The 22,575-nt window shown below is 44.6% G+C and overlaps 1 protein-coding gene across 2 annotated transcripts in view; it reads right to left on the reverse strand.

The window, feature by feature from the left end:
• Positions 1–272: 272 nt before the first annotated feature.
• Positions 273–22,575, reverse strand: part of NT5C2 (5'-nucleotidase, cytosolic II) — a 242,470-nt gene continuing 220,167 nt past the window's right edge. For both annotated transcript variants that reach the window (XM_082268055.1, XM_082268054.1), the window contains exons 14-18: positions 21,785–21,955; positions 11,680–11,731; positions 9,106–9,166; positions 7,934–8,110; positions 273–1,003 (exon numbers count right to left, since the gene is read on the reverse strand). In XM_082268055.1, coding sequence (XP_082124181.1) covers positions 749–1,003; positions 7,934–8,110; positions 9,106–9,166; positions 11,680–11,731; positions 21,785–21,955 — 716 coding nt within the window. In that variant the 3' untranslated portion in view covers positions 273–748. The remainder of the gene's footprint in view (positions 1,004–7,933; positions 8,111–9,105; positions 9,167–11,679; positions 11,732–21,784; positions 21,956–22,575) is intronic.

The following is a 22,575-nucleotide window of genomic DNA, read 5'->3' on the forward strand; positions in this document are numbered from 1 at the left end:
GAGCATAGGCTGCTCTTGGCAATTTTGTCTATTAGACTTTGGCAGGATATTGATGTCCACAAGGGGGAGCTATTTCCAGATCAGAGGAACACAGCAAATCCCCAACCTATCTGAATGGACATAATGTAAGGCAGGGATCCTCAAACTACAGCCCTCCAGCTGTTGCGGAACTACACATCCCATAAGGCATTGTAAAACTCTGATATTTACAGACATGACTAGGCATGATGAGAATTGTAGTTCCTGAACAATAGAGGGCCACAGTTTGAAGGCCCCTGATGTAGGACAACCATTAACTGGTAACAGAAATGGAACACATCAAGTGCTACACTACCTGTGCTAAATAATTCACTAATTACAGCGTCAGAGAGAAGGTGCTATTCTGCAATATACAAAAACCTATGTGCTCAAAGGAGCTGTGTGCCTCGTTATCCATCAGCTTTGCAGACAACACATTGCGGGATGGTTTTGGAGATATAAAAACTACAATATAAAACAGAATGTAGTAAATACTGTGCCACATCTCTCACAGAAGAGGTCCACGGAACTCTCTGACAGAAATGTACGACCTGGAGGAAAAGAGTGCAAATGCCAACTTGCATTCAGAACTTTGGACGGGAAAAACAAAAAGGAAATCAAATCCAGAGAAAAATAAATGTTTCTTTCTCGGTGTGTAAATGGAAAATTCTCTCATGGGAGGAATTGTTTCTTTGCATCCTGTTTAAGATAATGCTTGTCTTGCAGGGTTTTACTCCTCCTCCTCCTCCTCCTCTTCTTCTTCTTCTTCCTCCTCATCATCATCCTCATCGTGGCAGTGTGTAATCTCCTGTGGGGTCAGTGGGAAGAGGTTGGGAGGTTTGATCTCGCTGATGGAGCGGGTCAAATGATGCCGCTTGTAGTCAGAGTCTTTGTAGTCCAGGGAACTGCTGTTTCTCGTTGCCATTGGGGATTCGGATTCATTAATATCTACATGAATATGGTCCACGGTAGATTCATGGGGCATCTAGGAACAAACATAAATTGGAAGTTTAAGCTTTTTATTTTCTAAAATTGTCCCATAGAAATGCCTGCGTTTAAGCCAGTCAACTTCCATCTTTTTTGTATTGGGAAATGTATGGATGGGCTTTTTTTCCATGTCATAACAGTTTATTAAAGAGGAAGTAAACTTTCTCTGCAGACATTTACCTATAGGTAAGCTTATAATAAAGCTTGCCTATAGGTAGTGTAAATATCTCCTAAACATGTACAGTTTAGGAGATATTTACATGACATGCACCCAATGACATCACTGGCGCATGCGCTCTGAGAGAACAGACATGGGTGCCGTTCCTTCCAAGCCCCATGTCGTGAATGGCTGCTCCCCTGCGCATGTGCGGGAGTGATGTAGTTCTCGGCTCCGGCCAATGACAGCGCCAGAGCACGCAAACCCGGAAGTAGCTCTGGGGAAAATGTCAGCAGTGACATCGATGTGCAGGCGCTTAGTTTCAAGGTATTACATATTAATTTCGGTTTACAACCTCTTTAACTCATACGAGTCAATGGGGAAGCAAAAGCAGATAGAAGCAAGTTACTGCAGCTTAGGAGGTAAAATGCAGGTAAAACATACAAGTCAATGTACTGTACATGATCTCAGTAACATCTCAAACTGATCCCAAATGCAAGCAGAACGTGCCTAAAGGCGAGCTGCATTTGCCTATGGACACAAGCTTTTAGGTAATATTAGAAAAAGCAGTTTTTGTTAGGTGACACGGGTATTTGGTATAGGTGTACATATACCGTTAAACAAAATAATTTTAGTAGATAGAGCACGTTTTCCTTTCTCTCCCCCTTCCTTTTTTTTTTTTTTTTTTGGGAGAGGAGGGGAGAGGGAAAAGAGGAGTAAAATATAAGCTGAAGACAGCAAAAATCTATTTTTAAAGTTTTGTGTAAACCAATATCTTTCCATATTGTCACACTGTAATGTCTTTTTATTTTCAATGTATATTTGTTATGTATGTGAAGAAATTTAATAAAAATATTTAAAGACAGAAAAAGCAGTTTTCAAAATGATTGGCTACTATGGGTGTCAGGTCTTTTTTTTCAGACATCAGGAAATATGACAAAACATGTTTAAAATGTCTTCTCTTTAATTGCTTTTACGGTACACCTTGCATGTCTGCTCAATACTTGCTAATGATCCAGTCCTGACATCTGCATACTTTAAGCTGCACTTTGTTATAAATGTTACAAAAAGAGTCTCATACCCCTGACTACTACTAACTGATCTAGTAAAATCAGTAATCCATGCAAATATCCCTCAATTAATTATTCATCAGATTCCAATTTTACAAGCAATCCCATGCACATTGTGATATTATTAAGAATTAAAGGTCTTTATATACCAGGACTTGTCTAATGAATGTGTGATCATATATAAAAATGGATTTTTGTAAGATCTTACCTTAAAATCCTTTTCTCTTAAGCTCATTGACAGACGTAGTCCTCCTTGATTAATATCAACTCGGGTTATACTGCCCTCTACAGGAGTAGGACTAGACAGGAAAGAAAACGTTCTGGCCACACCTTAGGGGCAGTCCCAGAGGGTATATCCTCTCACTTCCTGCTACAGGATATCAGTTATGTCACAAAGCAGTGTCAGAGAATGTAACCCAACCCAACTCAAAAACAGTGGGGCGGGTACTACGTCTGTCAATGAGCTTAAGAGAAAAGGATTTTACGGTAAGATCTTACAAAAATCAATTTTTCTCTGTCGCTCATTGACAGACGTAGTCCTCCCTGATTAATATCAACTCGGGACGTCCCAAAGCAGTGCCACAAATGAGGGGTGGGAAAATGGAAATCAAAATCCAATCTAGAAGGCCCAACTGGTGCCAACTAGAAGTTTTAAAGGCTCATCAATCAAAAGATGAGACTCAACTGAAATTCCAACGGAAAAAAACCCTTGAGGTAGACCACCGGTCTCCTCAAATTGCGGCCTGCAAAACCTTGCGGCCAAATGAGGCATCCGCTGATGCCATCACATCAACTTTATAAAATTTTGTAAAGGTATGCACCGACGACCAGGTAGCCGCCTTGCACACCTGGACCACTGACGCCTGATGGCGGTAGGCCCAGGAAGTACTGAGCGCTCGAGTGGAGTGCGCCTTAACAGGGAACGGAGGATTCCGACCCTTCTTAGAATAAGCCTGTACCACCGTCTGCCTAATCCATTTGGAGATAGTCGCGGCAGATGCAGGCAACCCCTTTCTGGGGCCATCCGTGATCACAAAAAGTGAATCCGTCTTACGGAACGATTCCGTAGTCTTCAGGTATACCCTGATTGCCCGCACCACCTCCAAGGAATGCAACGCACATTCCCGAGGATGACTGGGCTTAGGACACAAGGAAGGTAGCAAAATATCTTCATTCAGATGAAAGTCTGAAACCACCTTAGGAAGAAAGGATGGCTTCGGATGAAGAACTACCTTATCCCTATGAACCACTAGATCTGGGGAATGGCATGATAATGCAGCCAGTTCTGACACCCTGCGTGCAGAAGTGATAGCCACCAAGAAGGCCACCTTCTGGGATAATGTAAGCAAGGGAATCTCCCTGATATTTTCAAAGGAAGGTTTCTGAAGAACCGACAACACCAAATTAAGATCCCAGGGTGGTAAGGGCGCGCGCACTGGCGGAGCCAAGTGCTGCACCCCCTGGATGAAATTCCGCACCAAGGAATGAGTAGCCAGAGGCTTCTGGAAGAAGATTGCTAACGCTGAAACCTGACCCTTGATAGTGCTCAAGGATAGTTTCTGCTCAACCCCCTTTTGCAGAATAAGCCAAGATTCGGGTCACCGAATAGGTACGTGGGGGAAATCCCAAAGATTCACACCACCCAATATAAGTCTTCCATGTGCGATGATAGACTTTGCTGGAAGTCGCTTTCCTTGCTTTAATTAGAGTAGGAATAACTGAAGCTGACAGCCCTCTGTCCTTCAGTACCTGGGTCTCAATGGCCAGGCCATTAAAACCAGCGACTGTAAAGCACGATGGAAGATCGGTCCTTGAGACCGCAGATCCTCCCTGAGAGGAGGTCTCCAAGGAGCGTTCGCGACTAGTATGTCCAAGTCGGCCTGACCGGCTTGACGAGGCTACCCTAGAATTTCCAGGATAACTGGAGTTCCCTCCATCTCTATCCTGCGGAGAAATCTCAGCAGCAATCTGAGAGGAGGGAAGACATATAGTAGCTGACACTGCCTTTACAGGCCGTTCAGCGCGCCTGCTGCGTCCGCTAGAGGATCGCGGGCGCGCGTTGCCCACCTCCGCGCCTTCCTGTTGAGCCGATATGCCAACAGATCCCCCTCCGGGATGCTCTGATGAAGACACAGATGGTGAAATCCTTGGTGATCGACCCAAGTCATCACCCAGATATTGTCTGACTGGATCCGAACCAGGCTGCCCTAGAGCTGCTTGGTCCAGGTAATCCGACAAAGTCTGATCGCTCTCTGTTCCCACACATTTATCAGAAACTTGATTTCTATCAGGAGTGGTGATTTCTCCTGGTTGAGCATAAGAGACCGAAGTCACCCGACTAGAGGCTCCTTGGTCCGCTTGCTCAACCGGATCCGATTCCTGGAGGGAACTGAGAATGATCCTTGGAAAAGGTAAGGAAAATTATCTGTTTAGGGAACGGGAACTATCGCTCCCTGTAGCACCTAAATGTTGGAAGGGAAGAATCGCACCGGTAGCAGTGATCGACACTCGATCTTGTATCCTGATCGTATGATCTCCTGAACTCCTTAGTCCGGGATTCAGGAAAGTCCTAGATCTGAACACCGGTGAAGACGTCCCCCCACCCCTAAGCCGGGTGGGGGCGCACCTTCAAGCTGTGTTAGCCTTGACTTCAGGTTTGGCTGAGTCGGCCTTTTGTTTGCCCGACCAGCACCTCTTGAACCCTCCTAGAGGGGCTTTGCCTTTCCCGCTCGCCCCAGCGGAGCGAACGAACCCTTTATGAGCGGCAAAGAAAGGTCCACGCTTGTTACGAGGTCCTTTAGTTTTAGCAGCCTGCGGCAAAAAAGTGCTCTTGCCCCCAGTGACATCCTTAATGATCTCATCTAGGGTGGCCCCAAAATAGGCGATTCCCCTGAAAAGGGAGATTCGCCAAGGTTTTTTTGGAACCTAGATCCGCCGACCAGCACTTTAACCACAGCACACGTCTGAGGACTACCGCTGACATCGATGCATGCCCTAACAAGGGGGTGGCATCCAGGGCTGCGTCACAGACGAACTGCAGTCCTTGTATGATTTGCTCCATCAAATCAGACGCTGCCTGGGGGATACCTTCCCCCTTTAGGTCATGGCGTAACAATCTTCCCATTCCGTTAATGTTTGTGAAACTAAACCAATGACAATCACTGGTCTAAAGGCTGACCCTATCAGGGAAAAAATGGTGCGGGACTCCGCTTCCATTTTCCGATCCACCGTATCCTTAAAGGACGGAGCGTCCTCCCAACGGGATAACCGTGGCTTTATTCAGTCTGGAAATAGGTGGATCCACCACTGGTGGTACCGTCCATTTCTTAATGAGGGATTCCTCAAACGGAGCGTCTAGCAATGCGCTTGGAAACAGTAAGGGTACGTTTAGGATGATCCCATTCCTCTTTGATTTTATTACCAAAACATTTGGGTAAGGGAAAAACCTTCGCCGTCTTGGTAGGCTTACTAGTACCAAAGGGAATTTCTATCTTGGTTATCTCTGCCGGTAAAACCTCAAGTCTTAACGTTTCCCGGACCGCCACAACTAGTGCGTCCACCAATGCTGCTTCTTGTGCTATGGCGGAGGCAGGAACGTCCTCCTCACTGTCTGAGGGAACTTTACCTGAGACAACAGCCCCTGCAGAGGGACCTGCAGCTGCAATGACCATCTCAGAATCTGAAGTATCAGATGAAATAGGGGTAGGCGGGGGTCGCTTTCTCCCCCGTCCCTGACAGGCCATCTCCACCCGGGATACCAAAGACTCCAAAACTGCTGTAAATGCATCAATATTCTGTGAACTGGAGGGTCCTGCGGCCACCTCGAGGGGATCAGGTGGGGGCACCTGTGTGGCAGGGTCCATGATTATTCCAGCACTTGCCGGGAAGAAAAAAAAAATTATTTGCAAAAAAAAAAAACACTTTTTTTTTTCTTTAGACCCCCCAGCGCCACAGCGCCCCTTAGTGTTACCTGCTTTAGGACCCCTACAGAGAGAGAGAGAGAGACCCCAAGGCTCACCACTTGATACTCAGAAGTTTCAATACAACCTGTTCCAGCACTGTCTATTACAGACAGGAAGTCTTTGGCTTGCTTTCCCGGGTAAAAGGAGGCAGCTCTGCCCCTTTACATGCCTTCCGGCGCCTCCCCATAGCTCCTCGAGGTGTTTGGTCACCTCAAACATGGCCGCCCCCATGCTGGAGACACGAGGCTACGCCAATATGGCGGCCTCGTGTGATCTACCAAACAATGGCGGCGGCCTGTGTGGGATAGCGGCGGCTAGCAGCGGCCTGTGGGAAGTATGTATTCGGCCTGGAGGCCTGAGGGAGCTTGGCCCCACAAACTTCACCCTGAATGATGAAAAAAAGCCTGGCTGGCGGTATAGGACCCTGGTGGGCCGCATGCGGTCCCTGGGCTGCTGGAGGAATGGCGATCTGGACTGCAGTAACTCAGGCTGTGTACACACTCTGACAGGTGGGATAGCTTTTACTTCAATGGTAATGCCCTTTTGTACTGCCACTGACTTCAGTCACCTTTACAGTCTTACAATGACTCTAGATTGTCAGCTCCCAAACCAAGCCTCCTGGTTTCTATTCACAAACAATCACACTCAAATAGGGGGATCTGTGACATGTAATAGGATAGAGGGGAGACCCACCTACCATCCCAGAGAGGGCCCGTGTCCACCGACAAACCCGACGGGGAACATTCTACTCACCATACCGGAACCAGGCGGGCGCCAACTCCTGACAGAACCCCTCTCCACCGGGGTGGGGGGGCTGTCGACCAATACGGATGCCGTGACTCTGTTGGTCATTGGCGTCCAGGCGAGACGTTTAACTCGCAGGGTCAGTCCCCGTCCAGTGGGACTATGTCGCGGCCGACGCAGCGCGGAGCTATGGCCTGCACGCGCTCGTAGGCTGAACTGGGGTGACCACTGGATCTAAACATCCAGCCCGTCGCCCAGTTCCAGCTTTCTTGCTTGAAGATCTCACAGGAACACTGGAGAAAAAAGCTGTCTAAAAAAATCTTTCTAAGAAAAAAATCCTGCCAGGACCGAAGATCCTAGCAAGGCATCTAGGTCCTTACTCCTAACTAGACAGAAAAAAACTGATTTGCTGTAGCAGAGAGAGAGAGGATATACCCTCTGGGACTGCCCCTAAGGTGTGGCCAGAACGTTTTCTTTCCTGTCTAGTCCTACTCCTGTAGAGGGCAGTATAACCCGAGTTGATATTAATCAAGGAGGACTACGTCTGTCAATGAGCGACAGAGAAACACTATTTTAATTTCAATGTTTACAATGGAAGTGCGTCCTGTGAAAATATGGAGACTGCCTTTACAAACTTTCCTTTAAAGAATGCTAGCTGTATGGGTGTCATGGTGATCCATTCCACAACAATATGCTGATCAGGAGTTTTGAATTAGAATTTTGGATGTTGCACGATTTCCAGTTCAGACTTAAAATGCTGAATCAAAAGAAAGCAAGGCATCCAACTTATTAGAAATAGATCAGCAATAGCATTCTCCATATTTTTTTTTTTGTATATAAAAAAAAAAGAAAAAAAAAATCTACACCTGCTAAAAAGGAATGCTAGTAACAGAGGGGATGATGAGTTCATATTGGAAATGTATGTAAACTGTCCAACAGTCGTATTGCAGAGGGGAACAGACATCAAAGCAGATGCTGGGTGAAGAGAGACTTACCAAGACATGCGCTGCTCTGAAGAGATAGCTGAATGGGTAATACAAGAGATTGATAAAGGAGGCTGCATAGAGATCTGCATATCGCATAACCTGACTGGCAAACAACGTTTGACGGGAGCCACTGCGGAAAAGGCTTCCCATCATCCCATAGCACATGTCCATGTCGTGAGTGACTTTCTGCATAACACATAAAGAGACAAATGATGGTTATTATTTAACATCTGCATTTCAGAAATTCTGTGTATCCCAATCAAAACAAGAATCTAATAAAAGCATAAAGGATCCTTTCGCATAGTCTGCATGTATATTGAATAGACCAGTTTGGGTGTTTGTATGATAAAATTTATCAGAAGGAGAGTTACTATTAGGGATAGACAGATTATCGGCAAGGCCGATATATCGGGGGGGGCAGATATGCACTTTCCCCGATATATCGGCCCCGGAACTGTCCGATATTGCTGATATTTTTGTGACGTCATTCTGCCTTCTTAGGCCGCCTCCCTCGCCTTGGACAGGCTCGTCTGGAGGTGGGACTAGTCTCGCGGGAGTGTATCACTGCCATACACCCACCCACAGCAGCCCGCTGCCAGCCAGCCACCCACATCCACAGGCCCTGTACCAGCCAGCCACAGGCACTGTACCAACCAGCCACCCACAGCCCCTGTGCCAGCCACCCACCACAGGGTGCCAGCCAGCCAGTCACCTATCCACCACATGCTGTCAGCAAGCCAGCCATTAAGCATTAAACAAAAATTAACATGTTCAGTACCAGATCTTGTCAAAAATTGTCTTTATTTTTCAAAAGTTTAATTTCCAATAATTTTTATTAAATTTTTCAAAAGTTTAAATGTACAACATATCGGCCCATATCGGCCGATACCGATACGTTGTAACCAAAATATCGGTATCGGCCCTGAAAAAAAACATATCGGTCTATCCCTAGTTACTATGTATTGAATATTATGATCTTGGCAATACTATTTAGAGCAAAGAGAAGCCTGAGCTCACACACTTGAGCTTTCAGACAGCAATCTAAAAAATACAGCTGCTTATTATATACAGTGACTTTACCCTGTGTTGAATACTAGCAAAAAAACTGAATTAGATGCCACATATTGTGTTACTATCAGTAACAAGTGGAAATTACTTCTGTGAATAAATGGTTGTAATACCTTAATTCGTCTTTGGATGGAGCTGATGTCTGGCCTCTCATTACTGCTACTGTCCAGGTGTCTAGAATGAAAAAATGTCATGGTTAATTCATCTATATAAAGAAGAATTGTCAAAAAGATGTCCAAAAGATATAGCAGACTGTTTAACCGTGCAAGGCTGGAGTGCATGACAACTACTGAACCATCTGCTGAATTGAAGCTCAACTCCAGCATAAACTTTTTTTTTTATCAATTTTGGTTGGAGTATGGAGGGACAACTCAAGGTTTTATTGACATCTGTGTCCGTCTCGTGATTTCCTGTCACTATCTGTCCCAGTGGTTGTACAGAAATGATGGGAAATCCTACCCAGCAGGATATAAATGGCAATAAATACCTGACAGAGGTTCTAACCTTACCACACTCCTTCATTGAAGTTTTTAGGTTATGTACCTAGATTCCTCCTGCTCCTGCCAGCACCCTTTCTTTTCCATTTAGTAGAACAGACAGGGCAGTTCTTGCTTCAGTAGTCTGCTTTGAACAGACTATTTAAAGCTGAACTACAATGCCCTGACAGATTCAAGTACTTATCCTAATTATAGGTAAAATATATTTCACGATTTTCCACGAATAAGTAATGTTACCTGCCTAGTGTTCACTACTATGCAATCCCTAACATTACACAGCTGTTGGTAAACCATTGGTTGGACAGATCAAATCTGAAACAAACATCTGTCTATGGCCATCTTAAAGGATAAGTTCACCTTTGGAACTTGTTACATGTTCCAACCATCTTTAGGGTGGAACATATAACATGCTCTAGCATCTGGAGCCTCCCCCTCCGATCCCCCCTCTCCCTGTAATAGCGGGGGGGGGGGGGGGGGGGACTTCTCCCAATACCCGCTGTCACAATTTAAAAACAGTATGACCGTGAGGGACTCCACCCACACACCGGCGCATCATTGATTCACATTTTCCTATGAATGAATGCCGACACATACCCTCAGCCATTGTGCCTGATGGCTTGTAGTTCTCAATTAACTATGAAGGCGCTAGTAAGCATTCTAGTAGTTCATTTATTCTTCCTGCTCTCAGGTAACTGCTTGCCCCTATGAGGTACAAGCAGACACAGCTATGCTGAGAGTCTGCAGGAGCTGGAAATTACACCAGCGTACATTTATTTTTTTTTCAAAAAAAAAGGTGAACTTGTCTTTTAAAGGTATAGATATAAACAAAAACAGCGCTTTCATACAGATAAGCCAAATCGTGCACCAACTGACAAGTGCTATAAAAGAAATAAGTCGCTCATAGGCAGCTATCATCCACTGAGTGGGCTCAGAATTATAAAAAAAATATACATACATACATACATACACATATATATATATATATATATATATATAAATATAAGCACTTGCCTAAAAATATAAATATGTGAACCAGTGCTATAAAAGGCTAATTAAATAAATAAATACAATTGTGCAACAAATTCATTCAATATTCCACAAAAAGTGCATCTGTGTTACCCAAATCACTTCCTGTACTCCGTGGAACACACACTGCGTTCCCGAAAGAACTGTACCCCTTACGGCCGGCTTGTGTTCTTTAATCTTGTAGATTTTCGTACCTAATGCGCAATATTAAAGCATTTACATATTTCACAATGGTAGCCTTTCATTTGTGTCTTTGAGCCTCCAAAATACTATACCAACACCGGCGGGGAACGAAGTGCCATACCTGCTAGGAGGATTGGTGATATACATCTACTACTCCTTAAGCCGTTCTGACCTCAGAAACAGCCATGGAGTCCAATACTTCCGGTGAGTGGGGACACAAAAGGGGAGTTGAACACCCCGCACTGAGTCTCTAAGCACTCTGGCACCTCCTTTGGCTCGGTTATACACCTTTTGAAGCACTTTTATCGTGGAATATTGAATTTTTGGCACCTTAAGATATTTTTTCATTTTAACACATATTTATGGACTTTTGTAACACAGATGCACTTTTTGTCCTTTAAAGGTGATTACGAATTGGTGTTTTTATAGGTCTTCAGGTTGCTCTGCAAAGCACAAGTAAATGTGAATTTTATAATGCACCTCAATCAATAGCTGCTGAAGGAGAAATCTAGGATACTGCCCTTGCTTTACTCCTTACTACGGGCATGGCAGTATGGTCATATAATTAAAGTTTTGTATATCTGCTTGCATTTAAAAATGCAGTGAAACTTCACACCGCTGATTCCTTGTGTTCAAAAACTTTTTGTCAGCAGTGATAGACACACTCCATCCACATCCTCCCCCTGACAATATTACAATAAACAATATCATGATAGAGTGTCTCTGTCATTGCTGACAGAATAAAGTTTTTGCATGTAAGTGGTCAGCGGTGTGTGTCTGCTGCTTTCGCATATAAACAGTCTGGGGAGATGATTATACCCATAGATTACCAGCACCTGAAGCTGGAGGGAGAGATGCACAGGACCCTCAGAGCAGTTTCAAGGATACGCGAGTAGCTTCATATTCCTGCTACACTTCTGAAGACCAAATCATGCTATTATTCTTCCTGTCTTGTACACAAAAGAATCACATACTACTTACTTGTACAGTTCTGCCAGGAAGATATCCAAGCTCTGAAGCTCCTCAAAAAGTGCTGAATTAAATAAAATAACAGGAGTATATGAAGCACTTAACATGGAAGTCATAAAAAGAACAAAACAACATAAACTGGTGTCTAGTTTAGGCAAACACTTGATAACAGAAAAAGAAAGTTGGAAGCAGGAACACCAAAGCCAGAGATTTCTAGGCATGGGAGTGACAATAGAGACACCCAAAACAGAAACACTATGAAGTGACAAACTGCCCGAAGTATAACAAGCACAGTCTAGATCTGACCCATCTCACTACCACAAGGTCTTTTGCCAAGCTGAAGGACCCTATGGCACCCGAGTGTCAATAATAAATGCCATTGTGCAAGCCTGCCCGAATCTTAGCATGCCACCCACAGAATGAAGACTTAGTGAAGACATCAAGCCGTGTCATGTGACACTCAGGACATGGGTATGGGGAAAGATGCCAGGAAACAGCCAGAATAGGAAGGAAACAAAGCAAGGTGGGAAGGACCTGGGGATGGATTTTGAAAACTAAGAAGCGAGAAGAAATACACCATATGTGTGCGTGTTTAAATACACATTGGAAAATAGATACATTTTATTTGAAGCAGCACTCGAGTAGGATTAGGGGGGGGGGGGGGGTAAAAATTAAATCTTACTTTTGGCACTCAGCAAAAATGATGGTGGACTCTTGATGAGGCACCTCATGCACATGTGTTTCTGCAATCCTATGTAGGGTTAAAGTTCCTCTGGGTGACATGAAAACATGTCCTGTACAATATAAAGATTTTAACCCTCACCTGCACTTATCTACAACAGCCCAGTTGGGGTCATCTGCTTACCAATATACTTCTCTAGGTTATTATCCTGTCCACTATTCAGAGATGGAGTTATTAATCTTACACGAAGAACATTAAAGTGTAAGTCCACCCAAAACCAACTGCTCAACCAACTGACAGCCTGGCCTCCACTGTCACATCACATGTTAGGCAATACAATTCCTCATTGCATACCACTACAGAAGGATTCAGTCCCCTTCTTAGCATGTGATCTGAATAAAGCTGTGGCAGGAGTCAGGACAACAGGGAGAAGAAGAGATATTGCGGATAGACTGACACTAAAAGGTCCAGTGGCATCAGATGCCTGGTCAACCAATGATTAACGCTCAGTAAGATACAAGCTTTCATGTGAATTCCTCCTGGTGGAGCTGTGGAATTTAAACTATTTATTAGTTCATGCAAAGTTCTACTTAGTCATATTTGCTGCTTAGCAGAAAATTTGTGAGACGTGTTAATATTAGAAGCCGCTTTGCATGTCCGGTTTTTCAACTCATACATACTGGGCCTAGCGCAGTTACCCAAATCAACGCACAACTGCACCCATCAGAAGCTTGAAGCTACTTCTAACACTGCTGTCAACATTCAATACAAACTTGCTTTACATAGTGAACTGCAGATGGGGGTCTGGGTGTAGCACACAACTTGGCCAGGGAATTTTGAACATTCTATATGGGGAAGATACTACAATGTAGGTACAGATTTAAGAATAGTGAGGGATTTGTTTTATTCTGACTTAGGTAATGTTAGATGTTGGTCAATAAAAATCCCAACAATAACATAACTAATGCATACTTTGCTCTATCTGATGGAATCCACTGGGTCACAAGTAGAGTAATTCAAGTGACAAGTGATGAATTAACAAATGGCAACTATTACTAGCTGCATCAGAGTTATAGTAAAGACTAGCTCCAGGTTTAGTATGACTTTAAATAGTTTGTTTGAGTCAAGCTGGCCCAAACTAACTACTGCCTTTACCAACAGAAGTACCCACTGTAAGCACTGTAAAAATTGTATGTATTATCAACTACATACAGTGTTCCAGCAGGGGTACAGAGACTTTCTATTCCATTCCCAGAACAAAATCAAGTCGCTCTGAGCACTTCTCAGCCATTACATTCATAGGAAGCCTCATTCTCCCACCTCAGCCAATCAGGGGGAAGACTTGTATTCATTAAAAAAATACAAGCCTGCCTGTGAATGGCTGAGCAGCTCTTAGGCTGGCTCAGTTTTGTTCTGGGAACACGACGGTCACCGTACCATTACCACAACACAGCGCTGTATACTGTATGAAGCCGATGCTGCATACAGTTTATACAGCACTTCCAGTGGGTGCATGCATTAGTGAAGGTGCCAGTCTGGCCCAAACAAAATATTTAACCACTTTCCGACCGCTCACATGGAGCGTACTGCGGCAAAGTGGCTCGATATCGTCCAGCGACGTAGACCTACGTCGCTGGACTCCTCCCCTTGTGGGCAGCACGCACGCTCCGCCGGAGGCTCGCTCCCGCTGTATTCAGACACAGCGGGAATCGGGCCAGGTGAGGAGAGGCGGTGATCACCGCTGTTCTTCCCCGATCATCGGCGATCGAGCGAGGAGATCCGCCCGCTTGTGTAAACAAAGCGGGCAGATCTCCTAAGTGACAGGCAGGGACAGATTACAGGATTTAGCATAGCTGAACCTGCGATCTCTGTCTGTGTCACACAGTCCCCTCCCCCCACACACGTCAGTAAGCACCAGGCACATATTTAACCCCTTGATCACCAATAAAGTTAACCCCCTCCCTGCCAGTGTCATTACAGTAACAGTGCATATTTAAAGCACTGATTACTGTAGTAATGTCACTGGTACCCCCAAAAGTGTAAAAAATGTCAGTTAGGGGTCCGATCTGTCCGCTGCAATGTCGCAGTCCCGCAAAAAAAAAAAAAATCGCAGATCGCCGCCATTACTAGTTAAAAAAAAAAAAAAAAACAATAAAAATGATTAAATTTCCCGTAGTTATTAGTAGCTGCGATAACTTTTGCGCAAACCAATCAAAATACGCTTATTGCGATTTTTTTTTTACCAAACATATGTAGCAGAAAACAAATTGGCCTAAAATGTTAAAAAAATTTGATTTTTAAATTTTTTTGGGGGGGAATTTCATATAAAAAGTGTGAAAAATATTGTTATTTTTTCAAAATTGTCACTCTTTTTTGTTTATAGCACAAAAGTAAAAACATCGCACAGGTGATCAAATACCACCAAAAGAAAGCTCTATTTGTGGGAAAAAAAGGACATAAATGTAATTTGGGTACAGCGTCGCATGACCGCGAAATTGTTTGTTAAAGTAACGCAGTGCCGAATCGCAAAATATGGCCTGGTCAGGAATGGGGTAAAATCTTCCGGTCTTAAAGCGGTTAAAAATATGCTCATTGAGAATTTTTTTGTCAAAGACATGTAGCTAAATACATTTTGGCCTAAATATATGACAAAAATTGGATATATTGGATATTTTTTTAACTGTCAAAGTAGAAAAATATTGTTATTTTTTCAAAATTGTCGCTCTTTTTTTATTAATATCGCTAAAAAATTAAAAGCACAGAGGTGATCAAATATGACCAAAAGAAAGCTCTGTTTGTGGGAAAAAAAGGACGTAAATTTTGTTTGGGTACGGTGTTGCATGACCGCGCAATTGTCAGTTAAATTCGCACAGTGCCAAGTTGCAAAAAGTGGCCTGGACGTAAAGCAGGAAAATCCTCCGGTCCTAAAGTGGTTAAAGTCATAATAAACCTGGAGTTAGGTAATACAGGGGAAAAAAAACTAAAAATTGCCTAAAGTATATCTAAAACCAAAACTTTTTTTAGGCTTGGAAAGTGCACAGAATTGTTAAAACACAAAAATCTGATTCTTTAGCCCTCTCTGTGCATTTAAGATCTCCTCTTCCTTCCAGTCCCATAGACACAGCAGGAAGAGAGAATACAACTCTCCAAAGCGAAGGAAATAGGGCCTATTAGACTTTTCCATTTTCATGCAACAAAACATGCAACAACAAAAAAAGCATTTTGAAGCATGAAAATGCATTACAAGTAGAAATCCTATTGTTTCCTATGTGGCTGGTTCACATCTATGCGCTACAGTGCAGTGTGTTTTGAAAAAGAAACTAGGTGGGTCCATTCACATCTACATGTGGCCTTTACGATGCTCTCTAACACACATAGAACAGTGTAAATTTAGTATTAGGCAGTTGTCACAAAATGTTGATTTTTCCCTCACTTTTCGTCCCAGTGACACAGGACACCAAGACAAAGAGCAAAGGTGAATCTCCCCAGCAGGGATTAAGATTGCAATAAAAATATGACAGGATTGCTAACCCTACTGCTCTCTAAGCCAAACTAAAGAAAAAAAAATTGGATTTTTGACGGACACAGCTCCTGATCTTCAAGACCATTGGGTTTTCTGCCCCCTACAGGAGTAGGACACTAGACAGAAAAAGAATCTGGCTACGCCTATGGGCAGTCCCAGGGGTTATACTCCCTCTCTCTGCTATAGTTACTCAGTTTTTTTTAAAAGCAGTGTCTGAAGAATTACAACTCCACAGAGGGGTCGGTGTTGTGTCCATCAATGATCATCAGAGAAATGGATTTTACGGTGTCAAAAATCCCATTTTCTCTTTCGTTCATTGGCGGACACAGCTCCTGATCTTCATGATCATTGGGATGTCCCAAAGCAGTATTAAATATGAGGGGTGGGAAGAGCAAAAAAATTCCCAAGGCTAAACAACAGTAGCCAACCAGGCAACAGGAGCTCAACCAAAAACAACTGGAGTCCACCTGAAAAAAAAAATGACACACCCTTATAGAGGATCAGGTTCTCTAAACCGCATGTGTATATAGAAAAAGTGCGCTGAATAAAGATAAAGTAAAGCTGCAACCTTAGAACCAATTGGGGAATATGATATGATATAAAAAAAGCAGGTGCGCTAAACTTATAAGTGTCAACCAGTCAGGTTGAGGTGAACAAATGCAATATGGTGCAACAATTAGGTAAACTATTAACTAATATATATGGTGACTGATGAATACTCTGATATGTCACAAAGAACAAAATACAGTGAGTCAATCAACAGTGTAAAAGTCCAAATGTCACTGCAATAAAAGTGAAACAAACATAAATAAATTGGGGTCTATAAAGTCCAAAACAAAATCTGTAGCAGATATGAAAATATCCAGGTGAAATTCCACAGCAACTTCAAGTGCAGGTGATCCCACCACCAGGTTAAGGACTGACTCCTTACCAGAAAGGAGAAATTAAGGGCGTATAAGAGAAGTCCAGGTGAGGAAAAGGTGCTTAGGTGTAGAAGGAAGCTAAAGAGCACCACTCAAATGAGAGGATGAGCCTCTTACCGGATGGAGGATGGTATAGGGCTAATCGTAAGCTCTCCTGAGTGGTCAGCGTCTTCTATCCTGGGCAAACTCAGTCTGGATAATTCCCCTCTGGAGTCAGTCAATATGTCCCCACGGTATCTCATAAAATAGAGACCAGACAATAGTGCAGTACCTTCTTGCTATTTATTAAAAAATTACAGGGTGCACTTACATGGGTCGTATAAAATCAAGCCTCGGGACTTGGAGATCTCCTGTCTCCGTTGACGTCCGCTTTAGGAGGAAACGCGTCAGAGAGGAGCGCCGCATCGTCATCACCCATTGCCGCGGACCGCACTGCAGGCGGCCGCGGTTACCCTCTCTTCGGTCCAGTCCCGAGGCTTGATTTTATACGACCCATGTAAGTGCACCCTGTAATTTTTTAATAAATAGCAAGAAGGTACTGCAGGTGCCTCGATGCCCCACCAGAGACACAACTGATGTAACACCACCGGATGAAGGGGCCATTCCCCTTGGTCCAATGCCTGCCGACTGAGGTAACCCGCCTGCCAGTTTTCCACCCCAGGAATGTGTACGGCGGAGAGGGCTGGAACAAACTGTTCTGCCTGCCTTAGAATGCCAGCTACCCCCCTTGTGCCCCTTGGTGATTGACATAAGCCACGGCCATGGCACTGTCCGATTGAATGCACACTGGACATCCCTGAAGATGATCCATCCAATGGTCCAGGCACAGTTTGACTGCTCAGAGTTCCAAGACTTTGATTGGTAGTCTGGACTCTTCCAGTGTCCAGATCCCCTGAGCAGAATTTTTGCCAAGGACGCCTCCCCAGCCAGACAGACTGGCATCCGTGGTGACCACTGTCCAATACAAGGGGAGGAAGGATTTGCCCAGCCGAAGCGCCGGAGTGTGATAAAGCCACCATATCAGAGACTCCTTTGTTCCCCGGCTCACCTGGATCGGATTGTCCAGAGACTGAGGAGTCTTGCCCATTTGGCCAGAATCTCCCTTTGTAGGGACCTCGTATGGAACTGTGCAAACGGAACTGCCTCGAAAGTAGACACCATCAGGCCCAGCACCCGCATGCAAGTCCGGAGGGATGACCATCTTCTGTACAGCAGGAGACGAATTGCAGCCTGCAATTTCTGGAATTTGTCCAGAGGAAAGAGCACTCTGGCTAAGACCGAGTCTGGAATCAGACCCAGATAGTCCAGCTTTGTGGAAGGAACCAGAGCAGACTTCTGAAAATTCAGAATCCAGCCAAACTCCCTCAGAGTTCGTATGGTGATTTCAAGAATTTCCACCAGAACAGTAGGAGACTGGGGCTAACACTTTTTTGAAGACCCGAGGAGCAGAGGCAAGACCAAAGGGTTAACACCACAAACTGATAATGCTCTTTTACCATGGCAAGGATGCGCTGGTGACTGGCACATATTGGAGTGTGAAGGTAAGCATCCTTGATGTCGATAGAAGCAAGAAAATCCCCCTGATGTAGGGATGCCACCACCATGCAAATGGACTCCATCTTGAACTTATGCACCCCCACAAATCAGTTCAGCGCCTTGAGGTCCAGGATTGGATGCACCCTGCCTTCCTTCCTGGGAACTGTAAATAGGTTTGAGTAAAACCCTGAAAACGTTCCGAAGTTGGAACCGGGACAATCACCGCTTGAAGGAACAGGTCTTCTACTGCCCCAAACAGACCCTGTAAGTGGTCCGGGGACAGGTGCAAGTTGGAAGGAAAGAACTTTTCCGGGGGACAAGAGAGGAACTCGATCTTGTAGCCGGACCAAATGACTTTGTGGACCCACTTGTCTTGCACCAGGGAAGTCCACGGGTCCGGAAACCAGCGAAGACGTCCCCCCACCCCCGATACAGTAAGGGCGCACCTTCGTGAAGAAGAGGCATTGTCCGCGGCTCTGGAGAAGCCCGCTCTCAGCTTGCCAGACAACTTTTGTTTGGATCCTCCAGAGGAGGCCCTGAAAGGCTTTGAGTCCTTGTCAATCGGCCCTGAGGGACAAAAAAACTTCTTATGAGCCGAGAAGGAGGGCCCACATCTACGACGAGGTTCCTTGCCCTTAGTAGCCTGCGGAAGAAAAGTACTCTTTCCCCCTGTGAGACCTTTAATGACATCATCCAGGGTAGCCCCAAACAGGCTATCCCCTTGAAAGAGGAGATCAGTCAAGACCTTTTTAGAAGTCTGGTCGGCATACCAGCATTTAAGCCAAAAGACACGCAGAAGGACCACTGCCAAAACAGGGAGCCAAGCCACAAGGGGAGCCGCATGCAAAGAGGCATTACAGATAAACTGCAGCCCCTGGGCCAGCTGGTACGCCAGCTCAGCAAAGGCAGGGCAGAGCTGTTCTCCCTCCAGGTCACGGCGTAAAAGCTTAGCCCACTTAGTGAGAGTTTGCGACGCCAGGGCAATGGTAAATACCCGCCTCAGTGCTGAACCAGCCAGAGTATACTTATTGTGGACCACAGCCTCCACCTTTGTGTCAGAAAGATCCTTAAAGGCCGGGAACTCTTCACCCGGAATCATGGTTTCCTTGTTCAATCTGGAAACCAGAGGGTCCACCACAAGTGGAACAGTCCACTTCCTAATAAGGGACTCCTCATAGGGGTAACGCCTAGTAAAATCGCTTAGGGACCCCCAAGGGGACGCTTTGGTTGTCCCCACACTTTAGCGACAATTCTGTCAAAATAGGTGGGGAAGGAAACAGGTAGCCTGTGAGTGCCAAAGGTAACCTGCGCCGCAATCGCAGCTGTATCCTCCATCTTCAAAGGCTCACGCACAGATACAATTAGTCCTTCCACAAGCGCCTTTTCGAGCGCGTTTGCAGATGTGCAGATGTGGAGGAATCACAAACACTGCAAAACCGCGCTGGCAGCACCACCCAGTCGCCAGGCACAAAGCACCAAGCGATCCTCAGCAGAGAGGGAGAGAACCCCACCAGACTCGCCACCCAGCAGAAACAGGCACCTGCAGCCACCAGGATAATCTGTACACCACATGCGGCGATCAGGAAGTAAAAAGATCCAGGAGGAAGCACCAGGGGATGGGGAGGCCGCTGTGAATATTAACACACAGGCTACAGCAAAATGGCAGCCCCGCGCGGCACCACAAGGCTCCCAGGAGGGATCCTCAGGCCTCAAGGACAGGACCAGGCAGGACGGGGGGTTGGGGCCCTGGCAGGAGTCCCCATCAGGTACAACCCCCGCATAGTGCCCTGCCCCCACCCCAGGAGGTGGACCAGACCACCCATACAGCCCCAGCATAAGTGGGGGGGGGGGGTTGGATGGGGGGGCCAGATCAAGGGGGGGTCTAGATCTAGATTATCCAGCCGGTCGCCCAGTTGGGCAGTTGATTGCAGATCTCACAGAAAAAAAAACAGGAGAAAAAGGTCTATCTAAAAAAAAAGTTGCCAGGACCAGAGATGCCAGCAAGGAACGAGGTCCTTACTCCTGACTAGGCAGAAAAAAACCTATAGCAGAGAGAGGGAGTATACCCCCTGGGACTGCCGATTTTTTTTCTTCCCAGTGTCCTACTCCTGCAGTATAACCCAAGGGTCATGGAGACCAGAACACACTAAGGCTTTGGTTCACACTTGTGCGACCACAAACATTGCATGTGATTTGCACTGCATTGCTGTGCAGATCACATGCGATGTCCGTGCAATGCAAATTCAGCCATACAAATTGTATGGCTGAAATCACATTGCATTTGCACCAAAATGGTGCAGGACCTTTTTTTTGGTCTGCACTGGAATTGAATTGCATGGGTGTTCACACCTATGCTATCCGATTCCTGCACCATTTGACAGTTCGCACTGCGAAATGCAAACCATCCTGCGGGTGTCATTAACTTCACATTTACACCCCGGCAGATGTCATTGTGAACCAGTGTCTGATTAAGGTGCGATGCGGGAACCGGCATTAAATGGCAGGGTTTCCTGCATCGCACCAGTGTGAACCGGGACTAAGTAGCGATAAAGCAAGGATCAGGATACCACACCTGGAGCTTGTACACGCAAAGAGAAATGATGTTGTGCAAAGTGACCCAGAACTTAGTTTTTTTTTGCCACGCTAATACCTAGACATGTTTTGATCAGACTCCTTTATTAGTTCATAAAAGCTTGTATCAATGTACCAAGGTAAGTTATTGACCATTTTTTGGTAAAAGAATATGACTCCATCAATGAGCACTTAAAGCATCAGTCCACCCAAAACAGATATTTCAGTTGTCTGTGTACAACTCTAGGCTGAAGCACCCAAGAAGTTCTCACAAGTATGAGAAACTCTAGAAACGAGGCTCTACTACACCCAATCATGGAGTCTCGCTCCTCCTGCTAAATAATGGCTCTGACAGAGATATCTCCAACTCCCAATAGACGGAGACTTTCTTCTTATATATATTCACATTAGATGAGTGGACCTTGGGTTTTACAGTCATTCACATATATAATGAAGGTAGATAATTTAGTTTGCTGGCATATGATATAAACTGAAATATCTGTATTGACTTGACTGACCTTTTAACATAAAATAATAATAACTATGTATTTGTTTTAGCAAATAACTGTCTGAAATTAAAACAGATATATAAACAGCTATTTTCTAATTAATTATGCTAAATCTGCCAGTTCTCCACAGACAAATAGAGTTAAATTATTTCAGCTATCCATTTTCCACAAATATTACTCTAATATACTCATTACCCTTGATTCATTGAAATACATTGTTATTGCATTAGCAGTTAGGAAAATCAGAGGTAAATGATGATTAAAATTATTCATAGCTCTGCACTCTATGTCCTAAGTAGTATCTAAAGACCAGCTTATATATTTTACTATAATGAAGTACTATTCGATTAAAAGAATGATTGAGACTTCTTACAGCTTTTGTCTGTCCAAACGTGAAGCTCCTGTGCCATCTCCGGGATAACCAAGAACGTCCTCCACCCCTGACGCTTTTTGGACTTCAAAATATCACCAAAGATGTGATCTCCAATATACAGTATATCTTTCCCTTTAGCGCCTAACAGGTCACACACAATGTCTGAAGAACCTAAGAAAAAAAGATTTTAACATTGCTTTAAATATGTTCGTAATTTACATCAGTATCCTAAGGCCCCTTTCACACATACGATCCGTTCAGTTCATCAGTTCAGTCACGTCAAAATGTATCAGTTTTTCATCCGTTTTTTTATATCCACTAGTAATGCAAAAACGGATAAAAAAGGACCGTTTGTCCGTTTACATCCATTTTTCGTCTGAATAGTTTTTTTGACGGATGAAAAATAGGGCATTCATCTGTTCCAAAAAACGGACATTGACGGAAGGGGATGAAAACAGATGTTAACGGATGATAATCCGTTGTCATCCGTTTTTACATAGAGATGCATTGATGTCCGTTTTTCATCCGTCAACGGATGGATGAAAAACTGACAAACGGACCGTATGTGTGAAAGGGGCCTTAAGCAACGGCTTCAGAGCCTCATACTGTATGTATGTCGTGCCTCTTTGACTTCTAACGCACTCTCAAAGCAGAAGACACCAGTCAGATGGGTCCATAGATATCAATGAAGATCAACTGCACAGGCCCAAAAAGCAGGCAAAAAAAGCTTGGTTGTGAGATTACAAAATGTGGCAAGCTATAGCTGTGGGAAAAGAGGGGACTATAAATCT

Source organism: Pelophylax lessonae (assembly GCF_965119305.1).
Source record: "Pelophylax lessonae genome assembly, chromosome: 9".
Classification (NCBI taxonomy): Eukaryota; Metazoa; Chordata; class Amphibia; order Anura; family Ranidae; genus Pelophylax; species Pelophylax lessonae.